The sequence below is a fragment of the Calcarisporiella thermophila genome (genome assembly GCF_041956535.1).
Source record: "Calcarisporiella thermophila strain CBS 279.70 unplaced genomic scaffold VTP21scaffold_4, whole genome shotgun sequence".
Lineage (NCBI taxonomy): Eukaryota > Fungi > Calcarisporiellomycota > Calcarisporiellomycetes > Calcarisporiellales > Calcarisporiellaceae > Calcarisporiella > Calcarisporiella thermophila.
In genome coordinates this window covers 278,320-303,422 of record NW_027192194.1, presented here as the reverse complement: position 1 = coordinate 303,422, position 25,103 = coordinate 278,320, and the positions used below count along the sequence as shown (strand labels likewise).

At 40.5% G+C, this 25,103-nt stretch overlaps 10 protein-coding genes across 10 annotated transcripts; 6 read left to right on the top strand and 4 right to left on the bottom strand.

Moving 5' to 3' along the window:
* Positions 1 to 2,365: 2,365 nt before the first annotated feature.
* VTP21DRAFT_8387 (uncharacterized protein) lies at positions 2,366 to 2,995 on the bottom strand (the record flags this gene model as incomplete). The annotated part of the gene is made up of 4 exons (XM_069399231.1): positions 2,366 to 2,473; positions 2,541 to 2,715; positions 2,782 to 2,871; positions 2,943 to 2,995. 4 exons carry the CDS (start codon positions 2,993 to 2,995, stop codon positions 2,366 to 2,368), a joined length of 426 nt encoding a protein of 141 aa, XP_069254669.1.
* A 173-nt stretch (positions 2,996 to 3,168) lies between these two features.
* Positions 3,169 to 4,498, top strand: VTP21DRAFT_8386 (uncharacterized protein; the record flags this gene model as incomplete). Its single annotated transcript, XM_069399230.1, has 7 exons — positions 3,169 to 3,171; positions 3,242 to 3,298; positions 3,368 to 3,483; positions 3,552 to 3,703; positions 3,765 to 3,854; positions 3,908 to 4,091; positions 4,156 to 4,498. The coding sequence occupies 7 exons, from the start codon at positions 3,169 to 3,171 to the stop codon at positions 4,496 to 4,498; spliced, it is 945 nt and encodes a 314-aa protein (XP_069254668.1).
* Positions 4,499 to 4,978: 480 nt separating this feature from the next.
* On the top strand, positions 4,979 to 6,935 carry VTP21DRAFT_8385 (uncharacterized protein; the record flags this gene model as incomplete). Its single annotated transcript, XM_069399229.1, has 3 exons — positions 4,979 to 4,991; positions 5,048 to 5,373; positions 5,439 to 6,935. The coding sequence occupies 3 exons, from the start codon at positions 4,979 to 4,981 to the stop codon at positions 6,933 to 6,935; spliced, it is 1,836 nt and encodes a 611-aa protein (XP_069254667.1).
* A 660-nt stretch (positions 6,936 to 7,595) lies between these two features.
* On the top strand, positions 7,596 to 10,846 carry VTP21DRAFT_8384 (uncharacterized protein; the record flags this gene model as incomplete). Its single annotated transcript, XM_069399228.1, has 7 exons — positions 7,596 to 7,783; positions 7,876 to 8,463; positions 8,531 to 8,858; positions 8,923 to 9,007; positions 9,078 to 9,155; positions 9,227 to 9,580; positions 9,648 to 10,846. 7 exons carry the CDS (start codon positions 7,596 to 7,598, stop codon positions 10,844 to 10,846), a joined length of 2,820 nt encoding a protein of 939 aa, XP_069254666.1.
* Positions 10,847 to 11,213: 367 nt separating this feature from the next.
* Positions 11,214 to 14,169, bottom strand: VTP21DRAFT_8383 (uncharacterized protein; the record flags this gene model as incomplete). The annotated part of the gene is made up of 9 exons (XM_069399227.1): positions 11,214 to 11,544; positions 11,603 to 12,575; positions 12,647 to 12,923; positions 12,996 to 13,074; positions 13,130 to 13,282; positions 13,343 to 13,495; positions 13,557 to 13,690; positions 13,766 to 13,913; positions 13,970 to 14,169. 9 exons carry the CDS (start codon positions 14,167 to 14,169, stop codon positions 11,214 to 11,216), a joined length of 2,448 nt encoding a protein of 815 aa, XP_069254665.1.
* Positions 14,170 to 15,006: 837 nt separating this feature from the next.
* Positions 15,007 to 15,480, top strand: VTP21DRAFT_8382 (uncharacterized protein; the record flags this gene model as incomplete). The annotated part of the gene is made up of 1 exon (XM_069399226.1): positions 15,007 to 15,480. The coding sequence occupies one exon, from the start codon at positions 15,007 to 15,009 to the stop codon at positions 15,478 to 15,480; it is 474 nt and encodes a 157-aa protein (XP_069254664.1).
* A 340-nt stretch (positions 15,481 to 15,820) lies between these two features.
* VTP21DRAFT_8381 (uncharacterized protein) lies at positions 15,821 to 17,643 on the bottom strand (the record flags this gene model as incomplete). Its single annotated transcript, XM_069399225.1, has 6 exons — positions 15,821 to 16,266; positions 16,329 to 16,423; positions 16,486 to 16,751; positions 16,832 to 17,118; positions 17,192 to 17,360; positions 17,428 to 17,643. 6 exons carry the CDS (start codon positions 17,641 to 17,643, stop codon positions 15,821 to 15,823), a joined length of 1,479 nt encoding a protein of 492 aa, XP_069254663.1.
* A 1,642-nt stretch (positions 17,644 to 19,285) lies between these two features.
* Positions 19,286 to 22,767, top strand: VTP21DRAFT_8380 (uncharacterized protein; the record flags this gene model as incomplete). The annotated part of the gene is made up of 5 exons (XM_069399224.1): positions 19,286 to 19,346; positions 19,420 to 19,709; positions 19,775 to 19,888; positions 19,947 to 21,109; positions 21,171 to 22,767. 5 exons carry the CDS (start codon positions 19,286 to 19,288, stop codon positions 22,765 to 22,767), a joined length of 3,225 nt encoding a protein of 1,074 aa, XP_069254662.1.
* A 434-nt stretch (positions 22,768 to 23,201) lies between these two features.
* VTP21DRAFT_8379 (uncharacterized protein) lies at positions 23,202 to 24,036 on the bottom strand (the record flags this gene model as incomplete). Its single annotated transcript, XM_069399222.1, has 5 exons — positions 23,202 to 23,351; positions 23,420 to 23,496; positions 23,563 to 23,657; positions 23,718 to 23,824; positions 23,911 to 24,036. 5 exons carry the CDS (start codon positions 24,034 to 24,036, stop codon positions 23,202 to 23,204), a joined length of 555 nt encoding a protein of 184 aa, XP_069254661.1.
* Positions 24,037 to 24,498: 462 nt separating this feature from the next.
* On the top strand, positions 24,499 to 25,049 carry VTP21DRAFT_8378 (uncharacterized protein; the record flags this gene model as incomplete). Its single annotated transcript, XM_069399221.1, has 4 exons — positions 24,499 to 24,573; positions 24,648 to 24,753; positions 24,811 to 24,863; positions 24,936 to 25,049. 4 exons carry the CDS (start codon positions 24,499 to 24,501, stop codon positions 25,047 to 25,049), a joined length of 348 nt encoding a protein of 115 aa, XP_069254660.1.
* Between the last annotated feature and the right edge of the window lie 54 nt (positions 25,050 to 25,103).

The following is a 25,103-nucleotide window of genomic DNA, read 5'->3' as shown; positions in this document are numbered from 1 at the left end:
GAAACTCTTCTCCTCACCTACTATAGTCTCATTTTTATGAATAAATTGGTGAAGCAGCTGGATACGCTGAGTTCTCCCCCGCACACCTTTTCGCGAGTTAAAAGAAGTCGAAGTCGTGAGAAATTTAAGTGTGACACGTGCGGAATTATCCCACTCGAAATACAATCGGTCGAACGCTTGAACATATCGGTCTATTATTCCTATATCATTCGTTTGACCTAGTGGAAGTATAGAATATTCTAGTAAATTTAGCGTCTATATTCAGATCCAATTTCTCTTACACCCAAAGTCAATAGCTTTCACCAGTTGATTATCAAAAATATGATCTTTTTCCTCTGTTTGCGATTCAAGTTGCTCGAAGAATCGCCCCCAATATAATTCTTCATTTTTGCGATCACTCGGATCATCGAAAGTTAATTTCACTATGGTGCGCACTTTAGCAGTTTCAGGAGGAAATGGGAGTTGTGAGCTGAGAGATAAACTGTACTCCTCCCCTATTTCAACATGTAATAGTGAATATCTAGGTCTTGTAGTCTGAAGCAAGTAGAAAAATAGGATACCATTATTAAGATAGGTGGTGAAAACTGGCCCTTCAATTGACTTTATGGAGGTAGAGGCGCCAATTTCTGCCCTCACGACCAACCCCCTATATAGCATTGATTAATATTAAGAATCCTGGGGTTAATACGGGCATGCACCTACGATGCATGTTGCGATAATTTGTCATATATTTCTTGTTTAATTTCGTTCAATTTGTTAACTGATGACTGTGGTGGAATAAACTGAGAAGTCAACAAGGGAGGAACTTGACTCTCTAATGTTGGCATGGGACTACAGCGCAGTTGTTGCAGATTTGATATATGTGATTCCCATGGAAACTGCCGTTGGAGATCAAAAGCTGTGATTGGTGATTGAGCACTGGATAGATTTGGAGCGGTGTAGTCGAAAAGATGATTTGCGATTTGACTGCTTATTAATAGTAGTCGAAGAGTAGTCATTTCAGAACGAAATATAAAAGAATATACCAGGCGCCTACCTTTCATGGGAAGTTGAGGAGTTGGAGCAAGGTGATAGAAATTGAGGTGAGGACGAACTCTTCTCAAGGAGAATCGCGTCCTTAAAATCTACTAAACAATATGGCATTGGTTTTTTCGAGATTTTGAATAAACATGGCATTTTCAGTCAGATTACCAGCTGGTGTATCCAGGTGAAAAGGCATCCCTACGTGTAGCATTACAAGTAAATAGGTTGTAGCATGGGGGAGATGAATATCAAGAAGAAAAAGCGAAATGTAGTAGAGATTTATACGGCTTTATTTTTAATTGACTGAAGCTATTAATGTTTCAATAGGCGCGTCAGAAAGCGGGGTTAGAATCGGCTTATAATGTTAAGATTTGGATCTTCATACTTGGAATATCGTTTCTTAGTTTGAAATGCTTTATTCCTAGAAGCGATTCTTCAAGCTTCTCTCTTTATATAGATTGTCATGTTCAGTGTTTTAATTACGCATCCACATATCAATTTCAGTTATTTAGATTAATTTTGATAGAAAAAACATTTAATGGTCCAAGTAAACGTGGTGATTTGAAATTATTTTTTTGCTTTTTTTTTCCAGCAATATCATATTTAGTATCAAAATTTTCTGCGCCCTCCCAAGCATTATGTACTCGTATATTAAGACAGAATATTATTTAACAAGGTAAAATTAAAATACAAGATTAATAGCTACTATATATGAAGAAAGTAACGTTGTGATTGAACATTTAACGTTTAACAACTTTTGCAAAAGCGAAGTTACAGGCTAGTTTTCTATATTTAACTATCTCTTCAGATCTATAAGCTAAGGTTAGTTGTAATTTTCTATTGACATAAATGGTTAAAATTATATAAAACGAATTCTCAGGACTTAAATATAATATGCTATAATATGCTATATATGCTTCCAGGAGAATCCAAGGAGAATAGAATATATCAGAAGAGCAGAGAGAAGTCAAACGAAATCGCAATTAAATCTTTCAATTAATTTTGAAGAGGCCTACATCGATAATTAATCAAATCTTCTCCCCTTCTATTGTACAGCATTCGTTTTTTTTTTTTTTAGTGGATTAAGTTTAGTTTGTAACATCGAATCAAGCGAATATTGCTTAATTTAATGATCACCTTTGTCAATGAGGCACTGCTGAGTTGTTTTGGATTGTAAATACGTGATGTATTCAGATGGGAATTCTTTTTAATTTCACATAAAAAATTTACAAGAAAATATCTAGCAGAATTAAGTTTGCCTGGTTAAGGAAAGAGAAAAGGATTGAAATAATAGAGACATGTCATTTTTGCATCTCATTGAGTCATATTGATGTATCGCTAGCTAGAAATCCATATCCACGGTCCGCGCATGCATGTCTTCTTGCAAGTCAACTTCACCAATTCCAGATTCTTTACTAGACGAGAAAGCCTGTGCTCTCACCACATCATTCTACCAGATAAATAATCAATAATCAATATTTTACCAGCCTAGGGAAGGGTAGTTTATAATAATATACTTCAAATCTATTTTTAAGATGACCGAGTTCCCTAATAAGCTTCTCGATCGCTCTCTGAAGCGCTTCTTGTGGTGAACTATCCCCCTTTGTTTGAACACGGAGTGTGAAAGAGTGTTCAAGAGGATGAGGTACTTTATAGCCAGCGAAAAGAACCTTGGGATCTTTAAGGAGTTGACTAAAAAGCAGCAGAGAGAAGTTTTAGTTTTTAATTTTAAAGATCTTCAATCCTACTGACACCTACGCTCTTAATAAATTGCCGAGAGTATGATCTTCTTTCTGGATCGTGAATGATGCAGCATTGGAAATCTTTTGGTCATATTCTACATTTACCCTGAGAAATAGAAAAATTGGTAAATGTTCACAGATTGTTTCCCGTTCTGCTATGATTTAGTGGCCAAATACTTCTTGACTCCATCCGGAAGCACAAATAGCTCAAAACGATCGGGGGCATTCATCCTGTTTTTATGTGAGATAGATATAAAGTCTACACTATTGTATTCACTATGTAAAAAATAGGCTAAGCCACAACAAGCTCTTACGACTAGTGAGGATTTTTTTTTGCTTCCCTAGATAGTTTCATCTCTTTTTTACTACACTTTGACTCGGTTTATTCCTCTAAGCATATAGTATGGTATGTTTTCGGTAGAGATTTAGTTAATACTCTCCTTGGAAATTTACATTTATCAATCAAACGTTTTTAGGCTGCAACTGTTACAAGCCAGCAGCATGTGCTGGAAACTCAACACGAGGATATGATTGTAGGTCGAACATCTAGATGGATCTTCATATTGCATGTTGATTTTTTTTTTCTTCATATTACTTTCTAGCATGATGCCCAGCTCGATTATTATTCGAAAAAACTCGCCACGGCATCTTCTGATCGCACTATTCGCGTCTTTGAAGTTGATGGCGAAAGGCACAGACTAATCGAGACTCTTCGTGGGTAATTATCATGAAATTTTGACTTGTAACCATATTGAATTTATACACTAATTTTTTAATGGCTTGAAGGCATGATGGCCCGGTTTGGCAGGTTTCTTGGGCGCACCCCAAATTCGGCAATATGCTTGCATCGTGTTCATATGATGGGAAGGTATTTATTTGGCGCGAACAGAATGGAGCGTGGAGCAGAGTTAAGGATCATGTTGTGCACACTGCATCTGGTAATACAATTATGATTTTTGCACAATTATGTTCCCATGTCAATAGTATATTTTTTTCCAGTTAACTCTGTTGCCTGGGCGCCTCATGAGCTTGGCTGCATTCTCGCGTGCGGCTCTTCAGATGGCAAGGTGTCTATAGTTACTCTTAAAGGTAAGTTTGGAACGTGTAAAAGCACACTACGCTGTTGTTAACATATATTATAGAGGATGGTACGTGGGATAGTGCAGTTTTTGAGGCCCATGCCATTGGATGCAATGCAGTTACGTGGGCTCCTGCAACAATCCCCGGCGCTCTGGTACAGGTGACTGGGGCTTCTCCCAACGCCAACTCGGTTAAACGGTTTGCGTCCGCTGGATGTGACAATCTGATCAAAATATGGTCGTTTAAGTGAGTGGGGATTTGTCGCGGCTCGTGTTTTGGTGTTCCAATTCATGGCCTAATATTTTTATAGGGAAGACTCGAAATCCTGGAAGGAGGAGGATGTGCTCGATGGCCATGTCGATTGGGTGCGTGACGTAGCATGGGCACCCAATATTGGCCTCCCGCGTAGTTACCTGGCTAGCTGCTCGCAGGACAAAACCGTGCTCATTTGGACCCAGGACGGGCCCACGGGGGGTTGGCAGAAGAAGGTGCTGCGCGCAGAAAAATTCCCGGACGTCGTGTGGCGCGTGAGCTGGTCTCTGGCAGGGAACGTGCTGGCGGTCTCGTGCGGAGACAACAAGGTCACGCTGTGGAAGGAGACGCTCGAGGGAGAATGGAAGTGCGTGAGTGAGCTGGAGGAGGCCAATGCGTAAAACAAACCAAAAAAACACAGGGGCTGGTGAACAAAGGCGGTTTATTTTCCTGAGTCTTCTTTTCTTCGTGGGCAGAGCATCTTGTTTGGCTTTTCTTTCTGTTGAACCTTTTTATTAAAGAGAGTTTCCTTAATCTGCCGCTTCGAAACGTGGTGGGTGCACTACAATAAATGATATTTAGATGGCTTGTTCGCGCAGCCAATCTGTGCGGTCGGAGCTTCGTGAGATTAATGCGTGGCACACATTCAAATTTATTCAGGTACAACCATCTCTCTATACTCTAGTCTATCCTTTTTCCGCCGTCCTGGGGAGTGCTGGCCATTCTTTCCTTAATCTATTGACGTGTATACACCTTTCCAAGCGCAACCGTCCTCGTCCCTAGCTGTTTAGTAATCTCGTGGGTGCTGCAAACCAACCCCTCCCTTTGCTCTGCTCGCCTGTCCCATCCCTCAATGCGCCCTTCGCCAGTCCCCTCCACCAATGCAGCCACCAAGTAATGCTCTCCTTCGAGATGCAAGCGTCCTATAGCTAACCACCCACTGTGTGTAGGCATACTTCTGCTGAGAAGTCTAGTGAATCTCTTCGTATTTTTTTGGTCTCTCACGCGTATCCACAGCACAGTTGGCCTCGCAAGACTCCTCCCGTCTATCTATTCCCGCTATAAAACCCGCCTCCTCATCTCATGGATTCTTTTGTTCTCCGTCCTCATCCTTTGTGCATTCGACGCTCTTTTAGTTGTAGCATCCACGAATGAACAGCTGGTTGCTGTTTTCCCGCATTTCAACCCCGATGATGTGCAGTTTGTTAATAGTAACTCGGACTCCACCGCATTCTCCCTGCGAAACACGACCGTGTCCATTTTCACTCGCCCAATGGTAAATGTTGCGCCCCCCCTCGCGTCTCTTTCGAGTTCTGAGTCTTTAATCTCTGTCTCTCATAGAATTCCTGGACTGAAGAAAACATGGACTTTGCCCGTATAGGCGTGCTTCTTGCTGTGGTTGCTATCTCGTTCATCTTTGCTTCCCTATTTATTCTGATCTCGTTTTGGGCAACGCACATCCATGAACGCTTCCAAGAGAAGGATTTTGGGCGGCGAGTCGAATTTCCCATCTACTTCGCCTATGGTCTCCTTTCGTTAATCAGCGGCCCCGCCGTGCTCGTCTCGACCTTCTTCCTGGTGAACTGGCGCACCTCACTCTTAGCTACCGTCGCATTTTTTGGTGGGCAAATTGTGCTATTGATCGTGTTCCACGTGTCCACGCTTTTCCGTCTGCGGCGTCTTGCAATGGACGCGCTGGCGGCGGATGGGTCAATGACAGTGATGTCGAGCGAGCTGTTTGGATATGCAAGACAGACCGGCCTGGTGCTTGGGGTTCTTGCTGCAATCCTCATTCCCGGGATCTTGATGGCGACTCCGATACTTCGCTTTGCCGCCTCGCCGCTGGTAGCACGACTCTTGCGAGACCTGTTCATGGATATAGGCAGCTTCGCCTTTTGCTTGCTGACCCCTCTGATGTTTATAATACTGTATCCCGGAAACACCCTCTCCTTAGAAGTGGTGATAGACAGTCACCCGAGCGTGGGCAGGCACGCGGATAGTATGACTCGCTTTGAATACCACTCCGATCCGGGCGCATCTGGAAACTCGCTCGTGCAAACTCGATGGGGGGAAAGCAAGACGCCAGAAGACGAGCAACTTCGGCCGTTCGGTGCTCAGGCGCCAAATCCCCCCTTGTATGCCCGGCAAAGGACCGAAAGGAGCTCGTCCTTGCCCAACTCTCGGAGCAGTATGATCCCGCACCCCTCCTCTTCTACAGTGTATCCACTCGTGACTGTTGAGGAAGAGAGTGATTCATACTTTCAGCAACCCACCGCCAGTCACCCGTGGACGATGATTCACAAGGCCCCCACCGCAGCAGAGCTGCCTACCCCCCCCTCACCTGTGACATATAAGGATGATCGCAATACAGATATGATGCTTTCCCCTCCCTCGCACCTGCGCTCTCCACACCGTGCCTCCGCTACTTCGGCACTCAGTACAAATGCAAGCTCCTTCTCGTTGGACGAGGAGGCATATGCGTGGGTATATGAGTATGCAAACCAAGGCTTTGATTTATCAGAGTTTGTGCAGGAGATGCGAATTGCAAGGCAACAATCGCTTCAGCGGAGGCAGCGAAACTCTGCCTCAGACTTCGCATCCCCGCCTGCACAATCCCTCACCCCCACTACGCCACCATCTTTTCCTACTCTAAATCAAAAAGACAGTGAGGAGGCCACCATATTCGTCAACGCCATGGCGAAGAGAGACTCTGCTCCGCCCGGATCGTATAATGCTCACTCAATAGACCAGTTTATCCCGCTTTCTGACTACGACGGACCAGAGCCACCGGGGCCATCTAGAGCCAGTTTGACTGAATTCGGAACGAAGCGGAACTAATCACACCATCTTGCGTTCATTTTTTTGTGCTTTCTAGTTTACAATTGGTTTTCTGGGCTATTCATTAATTTTATTACTCTTACTCTTTCTATCGCATTATTTCCTTATATTTCTAGTATATTTATTTATATAATGCTCCATTGTTAGGTTTTTCTGCCTCCCTCTTCCATTCAAACTGCACTTTTTCCCCCCACTCGGCTATCTAATTTAACTGTTTGCAGCTCTTAAAACGCAGTAGTCCCGTAATTTCCAAATTAAGAGTTTTTGAGAATGAAACAGATGATCGTCCATCTCGGGACAAAGTGACTTATTTAGTTAGGCAGCGTCGAGCTGTTATATGGCTCTAATATTCACAGTGAAGGAAAAAGATACGATATCATCTAAGCTTATTATATCTTGGAGTTACACGTTGGACTCACTTACTGGTCTAGATATGGGGGCGATTGTGTCAATAGCATTTGCAATACCGAATAGGTCCCTTAGATTATTTAACATCTTTATTTTTAGCAGGATCAATGAATGGGCAAAGTATGCTGCGGCAAGTTTCACTATACCCCCTCTATTCAAGTACAAAGGTTTTCGACTGTCTTTATAATATGTTATAATTTCTAATTGGGAATTGTAAATTTTTATTACACACTGGATGGGCCAACACGATCCATGAAACCCATCAAAGAAGACGACCCAAATAAAACTAAGCGAAGCAGGATTACTCGTGCGTGCGATGCGTGCCGACGACGCAAGATTCGGTGCAATGCCGCCGGAAATGAGAAATGCTCCAACTGTCATTTGTATGGACTCGATTGTACCTTCACAACTCTAGCAAAAAAGCGTGGACCGCCCAAAGGGTATGTTTTTTTAGAGTGCATTTAATTTTTGTAGATCGTATCTTGTTTGTCAAGGAGATCTAAACATTCACTTACCACTCGTAACAAACTAGTTATATGGACGCGCTAGAAGCGAGAATCAAACGCATGGAAAAGCTTATTAATCAAGAAGACTCAGCGGATTCTATCCCATCAGACATGTCGGCAGCTGATTTGGAAAAAATTAGATCAGAATTCGGACTTGGCGACAATATTCACGATGGATCTCTCAACGAACTGCGCAAGAATTTAACTGACGGATCCACCTCCTATCCCATAAAATCAAAGACATCATCTGAACCAAAAAATGATGATAAAGATATATCGCAGGATTACACGAAGGATGGAACATCCTTGCAGTCGGGTGATTGTGATGCAGATGAAGAGGACGGATTGGCCAGCGAGCTGGAAGAGATGAATTTGGAGGAAGGAGTTGTCCGCTATATTGATAGCGGAAATGAAATATTATCGCGTTTTTTGGGTGGAACCGACAAAAAAGGCGTGCTGGAGTTGCCTTTGCCATCGAGGGAGGGTGGAAAATTGTATATACGACGAATAACAGAAAACAATTTTGTAATAATCGAAGAACCGCCAGAGATATCTTACGATGAATATAGAAACGAACTGCCACCGCGTGAGATATCAGATGTACTAATTGAAGCGTAGGGTTTTGTTTTTACTCGATTTATATGAATAATATGATGCTCATATCCATTACAACTTCACTAGATATTTTGAACATATTCACCCTTATATGCCTATCATCTCTAAGCCCAGATTTCTAAAACAGTATCGAGGAGAGCTTACATCTCCAACTCCATTTCTCATGAATGCCATATTCTCCCTCACAGTTAGAGCGGTTTTCAAAGGGGGACTCTTTAATCGATATCCAATGTTATCGGAAGGCATGGCGGATGTGTTTTACCAACGTGTTAAAAAATTACTCGACACCGCGTTCGAAAAGCCACAGCTTAGCACAGTTCAAGCGTTGCTGCTGCTTACGATAGATACACAGCTAGCAAATAACCCAGAAAATAACTATCTTTATTCGAGTTTGGTATATACACGCTAGTCTACACCCTGTTGACATTTTATTTAAAAATATTTTTTTAAATTTTTAGGCCGTTCGAATTGCCCAAGAGCTTGGAATGCATCGCGATTCTTCGAAATGGAAGATTTCACGATCTGAAAGTGAATTGCGAAAGCGTGAGTCTTTACATGAAAATTTCATACGATCCGTTATATATTTAACGCAGTTTATTTTATTAATTTACAGGCATATGGTGGATATGCTATGTTTTCGATCGTGAGATATCATCTGCTTCAGGGCGTCCGTTGTTGATTCATGATAGTCGTAAGTAGAAATTTGAGCTCCACATTTCTATGACAACTACAAAAATAATTTTTTTGGTGGGGTTATAATAGATTGTGATGTCGATCTTGTGGGTGAAGAAGAGCCGGATGACGATGAATTTCTTGCTTCTGGTATGAATACTCCGAAAGATAATAAGAGCACATCTTCATCGCCCACAAAAGCTACTCGCCGAAACCTGCCCATGACATTCTTAAACCAATTAGTACGCCTTTATCAAATTCTCACTCGGATCATCCAGACTCTCTATTCACCTTCATCACGTCGCATTATGGATTATGGGCCAAGAGAGCTTTTATTGCGGGAGCATGCTGATGCACTTATCCAGTGGTATTCTACAATACCTTCCGAACTAAGGTTCAGCCTTGTAAATGCTGAGCCTCATCAAGGGGTATCTCCATGGGCTGGTATGCGAATAAATATTTTGGATTGATTTTAGCATTTAATTAACTGTGTAATTTCTTGGCAATGTAGAATTACTCCAAATTTATTATTGTAAGACTATAATCCAGTTGCATCACTCCTTCATGGTTCGTGGGGATAAGGGCAAGAATACTTTCCTAGTGGGCTCATTAAATGCTTCATCAGCGGCTGCAAATGCAGCAATGGAGGCATTAGAGAGTTTGATCAAAAAAGGCTTCCCGTACCCGATCCTCATGATAAATCACGTGTTCGGCCTTCTTTATTTTGTTTTCCTCTCGAATATGACAAGCGGCGATGAATACCACATGCCTGTAGCAAAGGCCAATATGCTTAAATTAATACTCTTCTCTATGCATTTCGAGTGCACCTGCATGAAGGATGAACTTATAGTTTTCTTCAAAATCTCACTCGGAGTCAACAATATATCGTTCGATAAAGAGATGGTTGGCAAAATAACTCGCGAAGTTGAATCTCACCTAGGCCCGATCGATTATGACCTATCATGGATTTATGACACGTCTGATCCAAAAGCATTTCTAGAGAAGGCGCTACGAGAGCAAAAGGAGAGAAAAGAAAGGGAAAAGTCGAGTAGCTCAGAGGAGATCAGGTCTCCACCTCGCAAACGTGCCCATCAGCGTGACCATGATGAGGGAACATTGAAAACTGGACAGTTTACTCCCATACAGCTGGATGCAGTTCAGTCATCTAGCTCAGATTTATCACCACACTCTTCTATCACTGATTTTAACGCTTCAAAACTCTCCCCTTTCTCTCTCTTTCACGACACAACTCAGCAGCGAGTATCGGATGGATCTCCTGGATCCACTGCCTTTTCTACTACAATTTCACCCTTAAACCATCAACATTTTCCAGGTAGTCATTACTCATACTCGGCTGATCCTGGAATAATTCAGCCAGAATCAGCTTTGACTTCGGCAACAATGGAGCGTCTGGGGATGCTTATGTTCCCAACAGTAGATTCAGCTATATCAATGGCACCATCACTACAGCCTACTTCAACTCCATCAACGCACGCCACACCAGCGACTCAATGGGTAAATCCGCTGTTTCCAAGATATGATGCCGATATTCCAGGGACAATTGCGAGCACAAATTTCGATTTGTGGGATCCATACAACTCTACTTTTAGACAGTATCTTCAACAGCAACAACAACGCCAGCAACCTCAGCCATTACAAAAACCACACCAGCAACGGCAAGAGTCACAGCCAAAATTGAATGAGGATTGAGTTTGAATTACAGGCGCGCTTTTTCTCTTATATTGCATTTTGTTTAGCCTTGTGAGTTTCTATTCACTTGTTTTCATATTGCAAGCTGTGTCTACAGCTTCATTTCGAAATAAACTTGTTTTTACCTTAGAATCAGTTTTTTTTTTTTGGCAAGCATGAAATATGAGTGATTAGCTTCATATATAACAATTGGTCCCATTGATGGGATTAGATTATAGATAAGATTATATATAAATATATGGTTCAGTGAGCGATGTAACTGGTTATGAAATATTATATGGAGGGTTGTATAAGTATTTCGGGTTTCTATTTACGAGCATGATTTCACTGCTTAGTTATCACCTCTTGACCTTAAAAAATGGTTTACTTACTCCAATGTTTCCACAGTGATCGAATTTAATAAATCATTTAAATCTCTGACATCGTCATTTGAGGTCCGTTGCCTAGTTTGCTGAAGTTGGGACTCTTGCTGTAAATCATAAAACCCATTTCCACTTTCGGCTCCATCAGACACGCCCGCAATACTGGATCGTTCGCTAGGTGGAGAAGAAATCTCGCCGGAAAGAGCGCGACGTAAATCATCAACTTTAACAAGCTGTGGTGAATCAACACGCTCAAAGGAAATAGTGGAAACTCGTAACTTGGACTCGGATGAGTTTCGATGTGAGTTGGCCCGAAAACTATTTTTCTTTCTGGACCTAATCTCGGCGTGAGAAATTCAGCTGATTATATAATGAAGCAAAAATTTATGCTTACCCAATTTCTCTGGTATTTCCGAACTCTAGATCCAGTGCGTATTCTAGCATACCTTCCTGATCCACAATTCGGGAATCGTAAAGCATCGCATTTCGCACCGCATCTCGTGTAAACCATACGGTCATATTCCTTCGGCTAGCTTCACCACCATCAAATCCCCTCCATCCTATTTCTGCCATAGCGCAGTTGGTAGCTGACGCCTCAAACCATGGTCCGGTTTGCAAATTTCGGTACTCCAGCCCATCCATCCATTCACCGCGTTCCACTCGTGCATATCGTATTCCCGAAACATAGTTGCGTAGCAGTGAAGAGGAAATTATCTCGGCGATCTTATCAAGGTGTAGCAGAGTGAGGGTCGCAATTGCGCGTTGGCGAAGAAAATCATCGTGAATCTCCATTGCGAAATCTTGTAGCTTAAACAATAATGGCACGCACTTAATTGCTTCATCCTGTCCATAATAAAACAACAATACTTCAAGTAATCCCTGGATTGCCATAATATCACAAGGTAGAATATAGTCTAAACAGGTGAATTCGACAATTGCGTCATGAAGCGTAGTTCTGAAGGCACTGTTAATTGGAACATTTTCACTAAACGTCTGACTTGTAGATATTTTTTTATCTGCAGTTTTTTTGGCCAGTTGGCTGTACAATAATGTTATAACTGCTTGCATAAATTCCAAGCGAACCCGAACATTCCGACAGGATATCAAACAAATTGCTGGTGTCCAAAACTCAAATGAGAGTGGGGCGCGAACTGTACCAACCCCTTCTTCAACTTCATCAGTTGTCGTTGATGCATTGTAATTGGTGAGCACGACAAGTAGCAAACACTTCAATACAGAAGAGCGCAATCGCCAAATGGGAATTCCGTCGACCTCATCAAGCGAAACGTTGACTCGTAATTTGGAAATAAGGTGGGAAATGATATCGTTCACCTGGCTGTAGTAATACACATGTTTTGCCAGTGCGCCTATCAGATATTGATTGAAGTGAAAGTATAAATAAGTTGTTTTAACCAACTGTTTGCAAATGATAGCTCACCAATGGATTGTACTAAACCGCAATGAATTCTTCGTTGAATAATCGAATTATCACTTTCATTTTCCTCCAAATCATGTTCCTTAAGTGAATTCATCAGAAAGTTCACCAACGAACCTAGAATTTCAAGTACTGAAAGACCAGGGAATGAATACTGGCTTGAGAGCAGTGTGTCTAGCATTGCCACAAGTGTCACATTTTTTGCGTTGAAAAGCGCCCCCTCAACTCCTTCATCCAATCGTTGAACAATGTCCGATATTAACATGTACCGGTATTGTGGCTATAAAAAGAAAAATAAGCTGCATCAATTCTTTCAATGTTTATAACTCATGAAGTCAATTGCCGATATTACCTGGAAGCATTTTACAAGCAACCGCATTAGTTCTACCCCAAATTCGTTTGGATACCATTTTCCTTGCCCATCTAGAAACCTTAATTTAAAAAAATCAATATAAAATTGTTTCCAAGACTTTAATCATTATATACTTGAAGGTAGAGTCTAGGGAGCACCGAATAACAACTGCGTTAGAGTTGACAAAAAGTGTCTTCAACACTCTCATTGCTTGAATTTGTAATTCTTCCTCAGTATCCTCTTCAGATTCTTCAGAAAATAAATCTTCTTTGGTCTCTGCATCTTCCCTAATAGGATACAAGATAAGTAAAAAAAAAGTGGTTGTATTGAGAATATTTCCTACAAACCTTTCTTGAAATTTTTCCATACTTTCGTTTGAACCAATAATAATAGAGAGCACCGAGGAGAGAATTGGGATAAGCTGTTCAGTTGGAGCAGAAGAGTAGAGGATTTCCGAGGAGACAGCAGCTCTCAAAGCTCGCAGAGCAAGTATTCGAATTCTATAATTATAATTGCAACAAACAGTACGAAAATTTATATCCGCGAATATAATTATCGCACCTCATATTTTCCTCGACCCCTGAATTATTTAAAGACAAATCGCTAAAATTACGTATAAGTTGAACATAAGTCTCTGTGATATCTGAATCTGCGCTAAATGTCGACCCCCTGATAATTGAGGTGAAAAGAACAAACTGTAGAGAGTAGAATAATAATTTTAAAAATGAGTTCATTAATTTGCTAGTATTTTTTAATAAATAATTTCTTACCATGCCATATGCTTTGGGCAACAGTTTGATGTCCTTTGTGCATAATACCACCTGGATAATACTCACCACTTGCTTTGAGAATAAATTGAGATCACGTTTACACGTTTGCACAAGTGATTTTAAAATCTCTAATGAAACCAAGGTCTCACTAAAACAAACGTTAAATATCACTATATTTTAGTCATTGAAACATATCAATTTTACTCAATTCGGCCCTTATAAGTTGATAGCCGCACTTTCTTTTCTAGATAACGCCCAACCTTGGTTAACTTTGCAGGTCGCGAGCTAGCATAAAATGTGAGGTACGAGAGTTCACTGCTCTTAGGGGAAATGTCACCAGGAGGGTAGGGATAGCAGTTTTCCACAAGGTATTGGTGCTTAATGTAGCGTGTGCATAGGCCCATTATCGTATTGATTTTCTTGAAATTTTGAAAATTTTTTCGAGCTATTTGCTTAAATAACAGAAGAAAATAGTGGGAGAGGAAGTAAAAATGGGGATGAAGACTCGTGCCAAAATACTGCATAAATGGAAGAATTAAAAGCGAGTGGGTGGCCAAAGGATGTGACTGCTTGTTTACATTACGAAGCATGAAATCCCACTTTGAATTTAACTATATGATTCGTAGTTGAGATGCTTTTTTTTTCCCATGTCGATGGATTAACACGCGGAAGGGTTCTCGAATCGAATTCGGATTTAGAATACAATATTCAATTGTTCAACAATCTCAATGTATCTTTCGTTAAGCATAGATGGGCTCCATTTATTATTTTGAAATATTTTTCGATTTGAGGTTGAAAACCTCTAAAGATATATCTGTTCAGAGATTATGATGTGAAAAGTTGCGTATGTTGTATTTTTTCAAGTTCAACCCCTCTCCCCTTCAGCTTTTATTTGTGATTTTTACCTAATTCTTGCATCTATCATGAATGATTTTTATAAATGTGATGCAATCAGCGACAGTGATAAACTTTAAAATATTTTTGATATATCTTGGTACCACTATATAAAGGATACACATAAGCTGTAAATTCTTATACAAAGTAAGGTACTTTTATTTGCTCTACGCGGATTTTCATTGTTATACATATAGTTCTTATAATTTGGTTATAATTGGAAAATAGTTCTTTGAGAGTATCTGTTTATCTATACAATTTCACATTACTTATTCTTTCTAACCCCTGTACATTTTATTCTCAGTTCATATATTTTACTTAAGAGATTGACAGAGTTATTATTACTTATGGCAATGCTGTTAAGAGCTTTCACTTTATTTTCATTTTCCCTGTTCTGCCTATCCAATGCCTTACCACCTCACCTCTCTGCTAGAAGCGTAGCATCGAACGTTGATCCCACTCCAACCACCAACCTCACTGTCCTCAACCTTGCAGACTTCTTCAAGCCCTTCAATATCCCTAGTTTTGAGATAACCGCCACCATGAACGAACAACCTACAGTTAGCGTTCAAAACCAAAAGGGGACGCCCAACCCAACATTTTTCAACAGTGTTAATACACCTCCTGGGCAATCGGGATCACGCGGAGGGAATAATGTTGACGGAATGAGAAACCCCCCAATGCCAGTTGATTCGCGCTATCGCCAACCGCAGAATAGTCCTGGTCGACAAGGAGGTCCAAACTTAGGCCCAAATGCAATGGGTAATCCTGGTGGGCCGTATATGCAGGCCGCTCCAATAGGTAACGCAAGACCCTATTGAACATGGTCACAGGTGCACCGAAAACTTCTTTTCCGATTCGTATCTTTTCCTACACCCAATCTCTTAAGGCCTATATCAAGTAGGCAAATATTTTGAATATCTCTTTAGTGCTACTTGTCACACATTCGTATTTCTCTTTTTCCAAATACCTTCTCTGTAGCTAAACAAATGAAATTTACAAACAAGTTTTTTTTAAAAAAAAAGGCAAAAGCAAAACAATACATAAAACAAAACGCACACGTAAAAAGAGTACGACAACATAAGAAAATTAGGATTATATTATTATTTAAAGTGTACAATTAGTAAGGGATAAAAAATTACTCTGAAGATATCCTTGTCACTAATTTTCCGTCTCATTATAATCAGTCATATTCTCGGGCTCGCTTCTCTCGAAATCAGAGGCATACGTAAGGTCCACCAAATCCATGTCCTGTTTTTCAGTTATTGACTTCTCTAAAGTCAGCGGCGAATAGCGTGTATTTTGAACACCAGTGCTCTTCCATAGCTGATCAGATGCGCGCTCTAACTCTTCTGCCAGCGTCGAAACACGCCTTGAATTCTCACTTGCCCTCCGCCCTTGACGCAATTGGACGGCAGCATCTGGAGGTGGCATTTTGGTAATTTTTGGTGATCTTAGGATTTCAGTATTTTTACTAGTCGAAAAACCAGAGGCTTCGGTACGAATTGTTGGCGTATCTTCCATTTCTGTGGTGGGAGGATAGGATTTGAGAAGTTTGTGCGACTGAGATGTGTCCCTAGGAAGATTATGCTTGTGCATCTTATTTCCTGGTAGAGTCAGAATAGTTAATTGCCTGTTATAAAAGGGAAAAAGTAACACACCAACATACTTCCAAAGATACGATCATCTAATGGTTCTTTACCAACACCATTCTCCCAAAATTTGTTGGACGTGCAACTAGAAACACTAAGTCTGAATGGAGTCCTATTTTTTCGTAAAAAGATTTAGAAGTAGAGTGAGAAAAAAATCAGGTAAACAATATGTACCATGGTGCATTTGTCCTCTTCAGTTTAACATGCTTTAGATTTTTTAGAATATCCTTGTAAGGTTGATGCTTTAGCGGAGGTGGTTGTGTTTGAGGTGTCTTGGATGTGTCGGTCGCTACCTGCGCGACAGGGTTCTTTGAAATAGAGGATGGCGGTGGTGGTGGAGGGGGAAGAGGAGGAGCTGATGGTATATTTTGTGCATTCGAAATTGGTGGTGGGCCGGTGGTTGGGAAGATAGAGTTTCGTTCTGCAAGTATTTCGGCAAGCTATAGTAGAGATTCAATAAATGTAGCATTAATAACGATCAAAGTTCTGTTAGAAACCAAATAATTGTTTAGTGGCAGACCTGCTGTTTAACTTCAGCCAGTTCTTTTTCCATTTTAGCAAATTTTTCCTTATATTCGTCAACAGCATTACCCTGTTGATTCTCGCTGAGACAAGCCATATTCTCTATTTGATCATCACATCTTTTGTGCAGACCATCTCCGACCACTTGCGCAGCATAGAATGCCTCAGTCAACGAACGATTTGGATGCACTTGATTAGTTGTAACCTGGGTTAAGTGATGTGGCTCTGGACTAAGCCCTGATTTTTTGCGATTTCGCATAACTTTCCCAGCATATGTAGGGTGAACTAATCGAAGAAATAAAAAGGTAAAGGTGTCGGCATTTGTTAGAAAATGTATAGCATGATTTTTCATATTTACTATTGTCATTTGATTTCGAATCCACGATTCTGATATAATCTTTAGCACGGGGTCTGACTGGATTATTATATCTCTGGGGAAGTCTGGATACATCGGCCTGTCTATGTTCGACGCGTCTTATCGGCCTTCTCTTCGCAACCTTGTATGCCCGCTGATTAGTAGCGTGTTTCTGCAATTAATGAAAAGCAAAGATAATCAATGTCTGCTATTTTGAATAGCCCCAAGATAGAATATACCCTTGGAAAAACGCTGCTAATTTTCTCATAGAGTTTGTCAAATTCTACTGATGCATACGATTTTGCTTGTTCGATAAATTGGTGGAATGCTTTTAAAGGACCGGAATTGGTTTCTGATGTGAGAGTAGTCGTACTGGACGAGAAAGAGCTGGCGGTAGTGGTGGAAGTGGAGGAAGAGTAGATAGGTTTTACTTCGCTTGGAATTCTAGGAGCCATTGCTTTCCTGATTATTGCATGGAAACTAGTGTGGGAAACATAAAGCGAAAGTGATTTCCAGAGAAGACGCGTAAAAATTTGTGAAATAGGATATATAAGGAATATTTCATACAAATAGAATATTACGAAGCTGCGCCTCTTGCCCACCTCAGTAGTGGAATAGTAGCATAAATTTCAAATAAATTAAGTTTTGGAGACTATGTGTATCCTTTTCGATTGATAATAGGTTTGCAGACTATACTTTGGTTATGGAAATGGAAATTACAAGCGATATAATAGAGCCTTAATGTGACAATGGCAATATTTTTCAAAGCCTAAATGGCAGCTAAGAAACATAATCACCTCACGGATTATCAACATTAGGTTGATGTTGCGCCTCAATTGTAAAATTAGAAATAACAATAGAACCGGCCTGACGAATGTATAATAGTCAACAAAAGATGAAGAGAATAATAATAAACTATATCGATAAAATGGAGTAGAAATTCTTGAAAACAAATAATCCTTTCTTCATTACTCTTAGTTTTGTAATTCAGAAATATTATGTGCTTTACATTCGCCCATTCACCTAATCTCTTCTTTCAGGGAAAACAGGGTTTTCTGTATCCTCACCCTTCCCCTTCGTTTTGTAAGAGCTTCAGAACGTTATCAGACAATAAGAAACGGGTGAGAAAGACGGGTACTACAAAGACGCCGAGAAGAATTAGACGAAAGAAACAAGATGCTAAATGAAAGACGAAGAATAGGATAGATTACATTCTCTAATTAACCAGGATTTAGAGTGAACAAGGTATGGGCAACCTGATCCATCTCATTTAGTGACGGGATTTTCTTTGTTATTGAGAAGGTCTCGAGAAAAATATGCACTGATGCAGGTTGGGAGCAATTTAGTTAATGAACGCATAAATATTAAAATGTCAAAAAAAAGCGCCCGTGCAAAGGCAGAGAAGCGGACAGATGAAGGCTCGCGGGGTGACCGCCAGGGCGCAGCAATTTCTCAAGCAGCTGATTACGAGAATCGTGAATGGCAATTAAGCTAATCAAGGATAACGTGGAGGATATCTTCCAATGATTAGGGGGTAAGTATGCAAGATGCACAGCAGTGTGCGCGAAGATGTAGAGAAAACGCGTATAATAATTAGGTTATCATTAGACAGTAGCAGCATAGGGATGAAAAGAACGAAAAAGTATAGGCAACGCAGCTGGGTTGAAAACAAGGTTGACGACGGTGAAGTAATCGCATTGCAAGCAATCAAACGATTCAAGTTCAATTGGGCTCCTTCCCTTCTTTGACGGTCTCCGGTCTTTCACCCGCATTGCAGCAAAGAATCGACGTCCAGTTTAGAGTTTATTGACAGCCACACGCATGAAAAACAAATGGTTCTCCCTGGCCTTGTTTGTTAAGGTTTTCTAATTTATTAATTCTCTTTCTCGACAATTGCAACTGTTTAATACTCTTTGACCCCACTTCGTTTCTCTTTCTACCCTTTTCTTGTGTTTTTCCCCTGTGTTCCTTTCTTTCCCTAAACTGCTATCTGTATTTTTTGCAAGAAAAGTATATTACTATCTAATTTTAGCATCCAAGCGTTAATTGCACTTCCTTCTGTTTCCCTTCATTCTTTCATTAAAGCTGTCTACCACCATGGGACCTGCTCACTCGTCATTGACTCAGAGAAGTTGTTTTATTGACGACGCAACACATTGTAAGTATGAGTAGCTTGAATTGTTTTTTTCGACACTAAAAGGTTCACTAAAATTTTTGCACTGCCAAACTAGTCGACCTTCTTGAGTTCACAGTCAGGAATGGCGAGCATAATAGTATAAACTATAAAATTCAGAAAGGCGTCATTTGCTCTACAATGCCCCAATGGCCACTAGAATTCGTTCAAGTGTCATCAAAGGGCGAATGCCCGAGTCCAGTTCTCCTGCCTAAAATCATTCAGGAAGGGGACACAAGAGTTCAGTTTAAATTTTTTGTTGGAACACACACACCGCGAAAACTCGGGCTCTTGATTGTGCCAGAAGAAGAGAGCTTGACGCCTGAAAACCTAAGGATAGGGGCTGATGTAAGTAGAGTAGTTGATATCTGTATAGAGTGATTTCTTATTATCACCCACTTTCCCTTGTGTAGAACCTAGAATACACTTCTATTGGGAGTTTTGCCCAAGATGGGGAATATAAATGGGAATGGAGCATCCCAAAAATTTTTTCTAAGGAACTGACGGGCCGGTCTATTCGTATAGCGGTAAATTTATATTACTTCTGATGATTTTTATACGATATTCATCTCTTTCATTTTCAAGTTTGTTGAGCAATGTGTTTCTTCAGATACTTACAAAGTATTGGCCCAATTCGACATTTGGTTGCAATCAACCCAGCAGCAGCGAGATACTCTACACCTCTCTCCTTGCACGCCTTCTTCTGACTCCTCCTCTCCGCGGTCTTCTTACTGGTCTTCTGCACCAAGGATATTCCGTCGTTTTTCATGGGCTTCCATTTCGAGTGAATACACAACTGTCTCACAAGAAGCCGTCGCCACACCTGCTGCAACTGTATGTCATCCGGTAACCCCACCACCTTCTCCAATATCTGGATCAGATACTACTCCCTTCATTGAAGATGGCCCAGTATTTCGAAAAACACTTCATGAACTTGAATTATCCAGTATTCAGTTGAAAAAACAAGTGAAGAAGGTATTGAGGGCAGCTGAGGTGTCACTTCAAGCTCACAAGACAGCACTTGAAGCCAATACAAACTTGTTAGACGAGATGAGGCCACTGGCCCCTATGAAACCTTTGTTTACAACATTCCTCGACCAAGTTGCAGATAAAGTTGCTCCATTACAAGAGATAACAAAAGAGCTCAAGTTTTTGGTTATCGATCCCCTCTCTACGGTTTATCAGCAACATTTGCAGCACATCGAGTCATACAAAAAGAAATTCGACGATGAGAGTAAAGCGTATTATGCCTGGTTATCTCGATATCTTGCCCGAACCGGGGTTCCTTCTCATACTTCAGAAGCAAAATTTCAGATAAGACGGGCGAAGTTTGAGCTGAGTCGGATTGGGTATTATAAGGCGCTCTGTGATTTGAATACTGGGCGAGTGAATCTGGATATTCGCTCAGGGATTGAAGCTTACTGCGAGAGATATGCAACACATGTGCTTGGTTTGGCTAATCAAGTGTCAAACTTGACCCCAGCACTTGAGGAACTGCGTGCGGAGACTACTTCTGCAATGTGCCGGGCAAAAGCAATAGAGACCCAGTATACTGAGCATCGCACATTACTTGAAGCAAAGTTGGAGCTGCCGCTTCCAGTCGAGGAGGAGGAAGCTCACGCATTCTCAAAAGAGATAAATATCTCACCCAATGGAATCTACGAAGGATTCTTGTTTGCGACCTCGAAACCTCAGGCTCATGCAGCAGGTGCAATGACTGATGTAGGCTTCAAGCACGCTTGGAGAATGTATGAAGCCGAATCATATTAAAATCATATATTCATTGACTAAATTATTTATTATATATAGGTATTGGTGCACGATAACTGAAGACGGTTACCTTCGTGAATATATTCATTGGCAGCGTCAACCTGAGCTTCACAATTCTCCTATCGATCTACGTCTTGCCATAGTTCGCGAAGCCTTAGACCAGGACCGCCATTTCTGTTTTGAAGTAGTCACACCTCGATTCCGACGAATTTTCCAAGCTAGCTGCGTAGAGGACATGTATGTTTGGATCCAAACAATTAGAACCGCTATCAAGCATAAGCTCAACAGGAACGAGGGGGTGGACTCGAGTAATACTGTTTTGGATGTAGACGACGTACAAATACAAGCACAAGAGCACCTGAATCAACAGAAGCGGAAGAATCGAGCATCCAGATTATTTTCCTCAGCGTCACTATTGAGATATAACACGTCTAGAAAGCGGAAATTAATGGGAGGAAGCACGGAAGCAATGGATGAATTAAGCGCACTCATAGTTGCACCAATACCACAGTCTAATATGACAGGGAAAGCAATGGTAGCAAGAGAACCTGTGGCAATAGATGTGGTCAAGCCTAACGACTGTGGAAAGTGTATAGATGAATTTACTCCCGGTGGTGGTAATGACACGGAGTTGCTGCATCTATTATGGCAAGTGCCAGGAAATCGACACTGTGCAGAATGTGCCGCCCCTGATCCGCAATGGTGTAGCATCAACCTAGGGATACTTTTTTGTATTGAATGCTCTGGAATACATCGCAGTCTGGGCCCACATATCTCTAAAGTTCGCTCACTCACTCTTGACACCATGTCGTTCACACCCGAAATAATTGCTCTTTTACAGAGAATGGGGAACGAGCAAGCAAATCAAATTTGGGAAGCGTGCATCAATGGAAATTCATCTACTCCAAAGCCAGGGCCGTTCGATGAGCGAAAGATTAAGCATAATTTCATTGTGGCCAAATATGTGGAAAAAGCGTACGTAAGCAAATTTGAAGACTTTGCGGAGTCGCCAACAGATATGCTATACCGTGCGATAAGAGCTAAGGATATCCCCTTAGCCTCAAAGGCTATAGCTCACGGTGCAGAGCTCAATGCGACTCTATTCCGGAATGAGTTGGGGAAATCCAACTCGTCAGAGGAAGCTAACCCTATCGATTCGGTGTGCGAACCTGTCATAATGGATGAGAAATTATTACCCGAAAATGTAGTGTCTTCCTCTCCACTTCAAGTTGCTCTCACTCAGTCAACTTCAGATATCACCACCATACCTGTGCCACTCATCGCTAATCTCGGAACGCAGCTTGAGACACAAACTACAGAGGAAAATTCAGGCAATAATTCGAATGTAATCGCTTTCGGCCAGTCAGAGATCAATCAAGACAATACAGTATGTGGACTGACTCAATTTTCATTAGCCGAACTGCTCATCCTTAACGGCGCAGACCTTGACTCCCTTGATACAACCGATTTGGATGCTGAAGCTATCGCTTATATTAATACAAAGAAGACTTTGCGTGGCCAGTTACCAATTGATATGTGTCGTTCACCTTCAAGACTTTCGTCGGTTTCCCACATATCAGCATCTTCAACAAAAACTAAGGTAGAAGAAACAGTCAGATCTGAAGAAAGGGAGTGATGTTTCTTCTTTGTGCTTTTACATTATTGCATCTTTTTATTCTCTATCTCATTCCACTCCTTTTTTTACTCCACCCAACTTTACAATCATTCATAAATTAGCATGATGCAAATTTCTACTCGTTTATTTGCTTGTTGGTCTATTTTTTTTTTTATATTATTATTTGGGTTTAAATATAAACCCTAGTTTTGCATTTTCCAACTCCTACAACTATTAGTCTCCAGTTTTTCACACCCCATTTCTTTGCGCCTTCAATGTATTTAGGTAATATTAGTTGCTCTTTGTTAATTAAATAAATGTTTTGAGGGGGAATCCAAAATGCTTATAAAAGCAGATACACAATGTAGAAACTTAATAAAGGTTCTAATAAATCATTCTAGCCATAAAAGCAGATATTGGGTTGAGTAAGTCAGCCCAAATCACGAATATCTTAATTATAGCCAGGAATCGTTGTCTTCTACAAACTGAACCGGCGGTCCTCTTGACACAATGCGATCAGATTTTGTGCGTGAAGGGACAGGACCAAAGCGAGAGAGTGGCCAGAGAATCCATGTCACTTTGGCATTTATAAGACCTTGTGGTACCTATTTTATTCATTAGAATTTTTTTAGGATATTGATTCGATACATGATGCCAAAATAATAAACCATACTGGTCCAAAAGTATTGCTGTCTCTACTATGAAACGTCTCGTCCCCTTCCACCCAGCAATGCCCTTTTGGTATCCTAACTAGCATTATCGATAAATTAAAGGTTTAGACCAAGAATAATGTATAGAAGAATAATTGACCTTTACCGATGCTTTCTGGATAAGGGGGTAATGTCCGTACTAAATCGCCTTCATCTGCAATTACGCGTTTAGTAATATAACGTTTTGGATCGTTTGGTGATCTATTGGGCAAAAGAAAAAGGTAAAATTCTAATAATCATATGAGTATAATGAATACATACGCTAATGTGACAACATCTCCAACTTCAATCTTTCGACGCATAACACTAAATTTGTCTAAAAGCACTATGTCTCGCTTTAGAAGACTCGTGTCAGGATTAAAGGTAGGCTATAAATGAAAATTAAGATATCATAAATTAAGTCAGCTCTTTTATGATCTCAAGGAATATAAGATCATTTTGCTAAAAAGCATACTTGCATACTCCTTCCATTAACGGTGGCAATGCTGTAACCGTGCTCAACAAAAAAGAAAGCAACTGGTAGCCATTTTAATGTTTTTGCGACAGTAATTGTAACCGGATGTGACCAGAATTTGGACATAGAAATTGAGAATCAAAAAGGTGAGCTACAAATGATACTAAATGACATTTGATAACGTAGTTTTTATCGAGAATGGAGTAGGGTTACTATTTGAAATTAATTAAACAGTCACATACAATACTCGATTTGCCTGTTAATGGTCTACCCGTTTCAAGCCTAACGAACCATATAGGATAAAAAATAGTGAAGCACTATAGCTTGATGGTAAAGCAGATACCGATTCATTTTATTAATAGTTTCGATCACATTCTCTCTGAGGAAACCTGTCTAAAAACCATTGAGTTTATATAAACATTATACAATTCAAGGCCCAAATTGATAGTATCTTCTCATACTACCGAATGATGTCATTAACATTCAAGATTAGCCACCAAGGTATAAAATGTGGGAGAATCTGGTACCCTTGATAAAACTATTCAATCCTATTTTTGAGTAGTGATAAATTTTTGCTTATAAATAGCAATGGGCGGCTCATCATCAGCTAATATCGATTTCGAAGAAATCAAACGGTTCGTAGAGGATGCCATAGCTTCCAACGTACGCACATTCTTTTTGTTTTTTATTGTGAAATTCAAATTTATCTGAAATGTATCACTTTATTGCTTCATTAGTTTATTGTAGTATTCAGTAAGTCGTATTGTCCGTATTGCACCAGGGCAAAAAAAATCCTTGCAGATACAGGCAAGAAAGCGAAGGTGTACGAACTGGATCAAATGGGTATGTGGGAAAATTAACGATGCTAAATGATGATAATCACTGGAAATTCAATACTAGAAAACGGACAAGCGATTCAGGAATACTTGTTGCAAAAAACCGGGCAACGAACCGTAAGGATTTACATGAATTAATGTTTTATCATCAAAATATGAGTATTTCATATTTGCACGAAATTTTTATAGGTGCCAAATATCTTTATCGGACAGAAGCATGTTGGGGGGTGCGATGACCTAACCAAAGCCAAATCTGACGGAACTCTAGACAAACTTCTTGCTGCTGATAACTCCGATGCATGATTGATATACAATATTTGTTTGTTTTTTTCGGTGCGAGCACTATTTATTTGATCA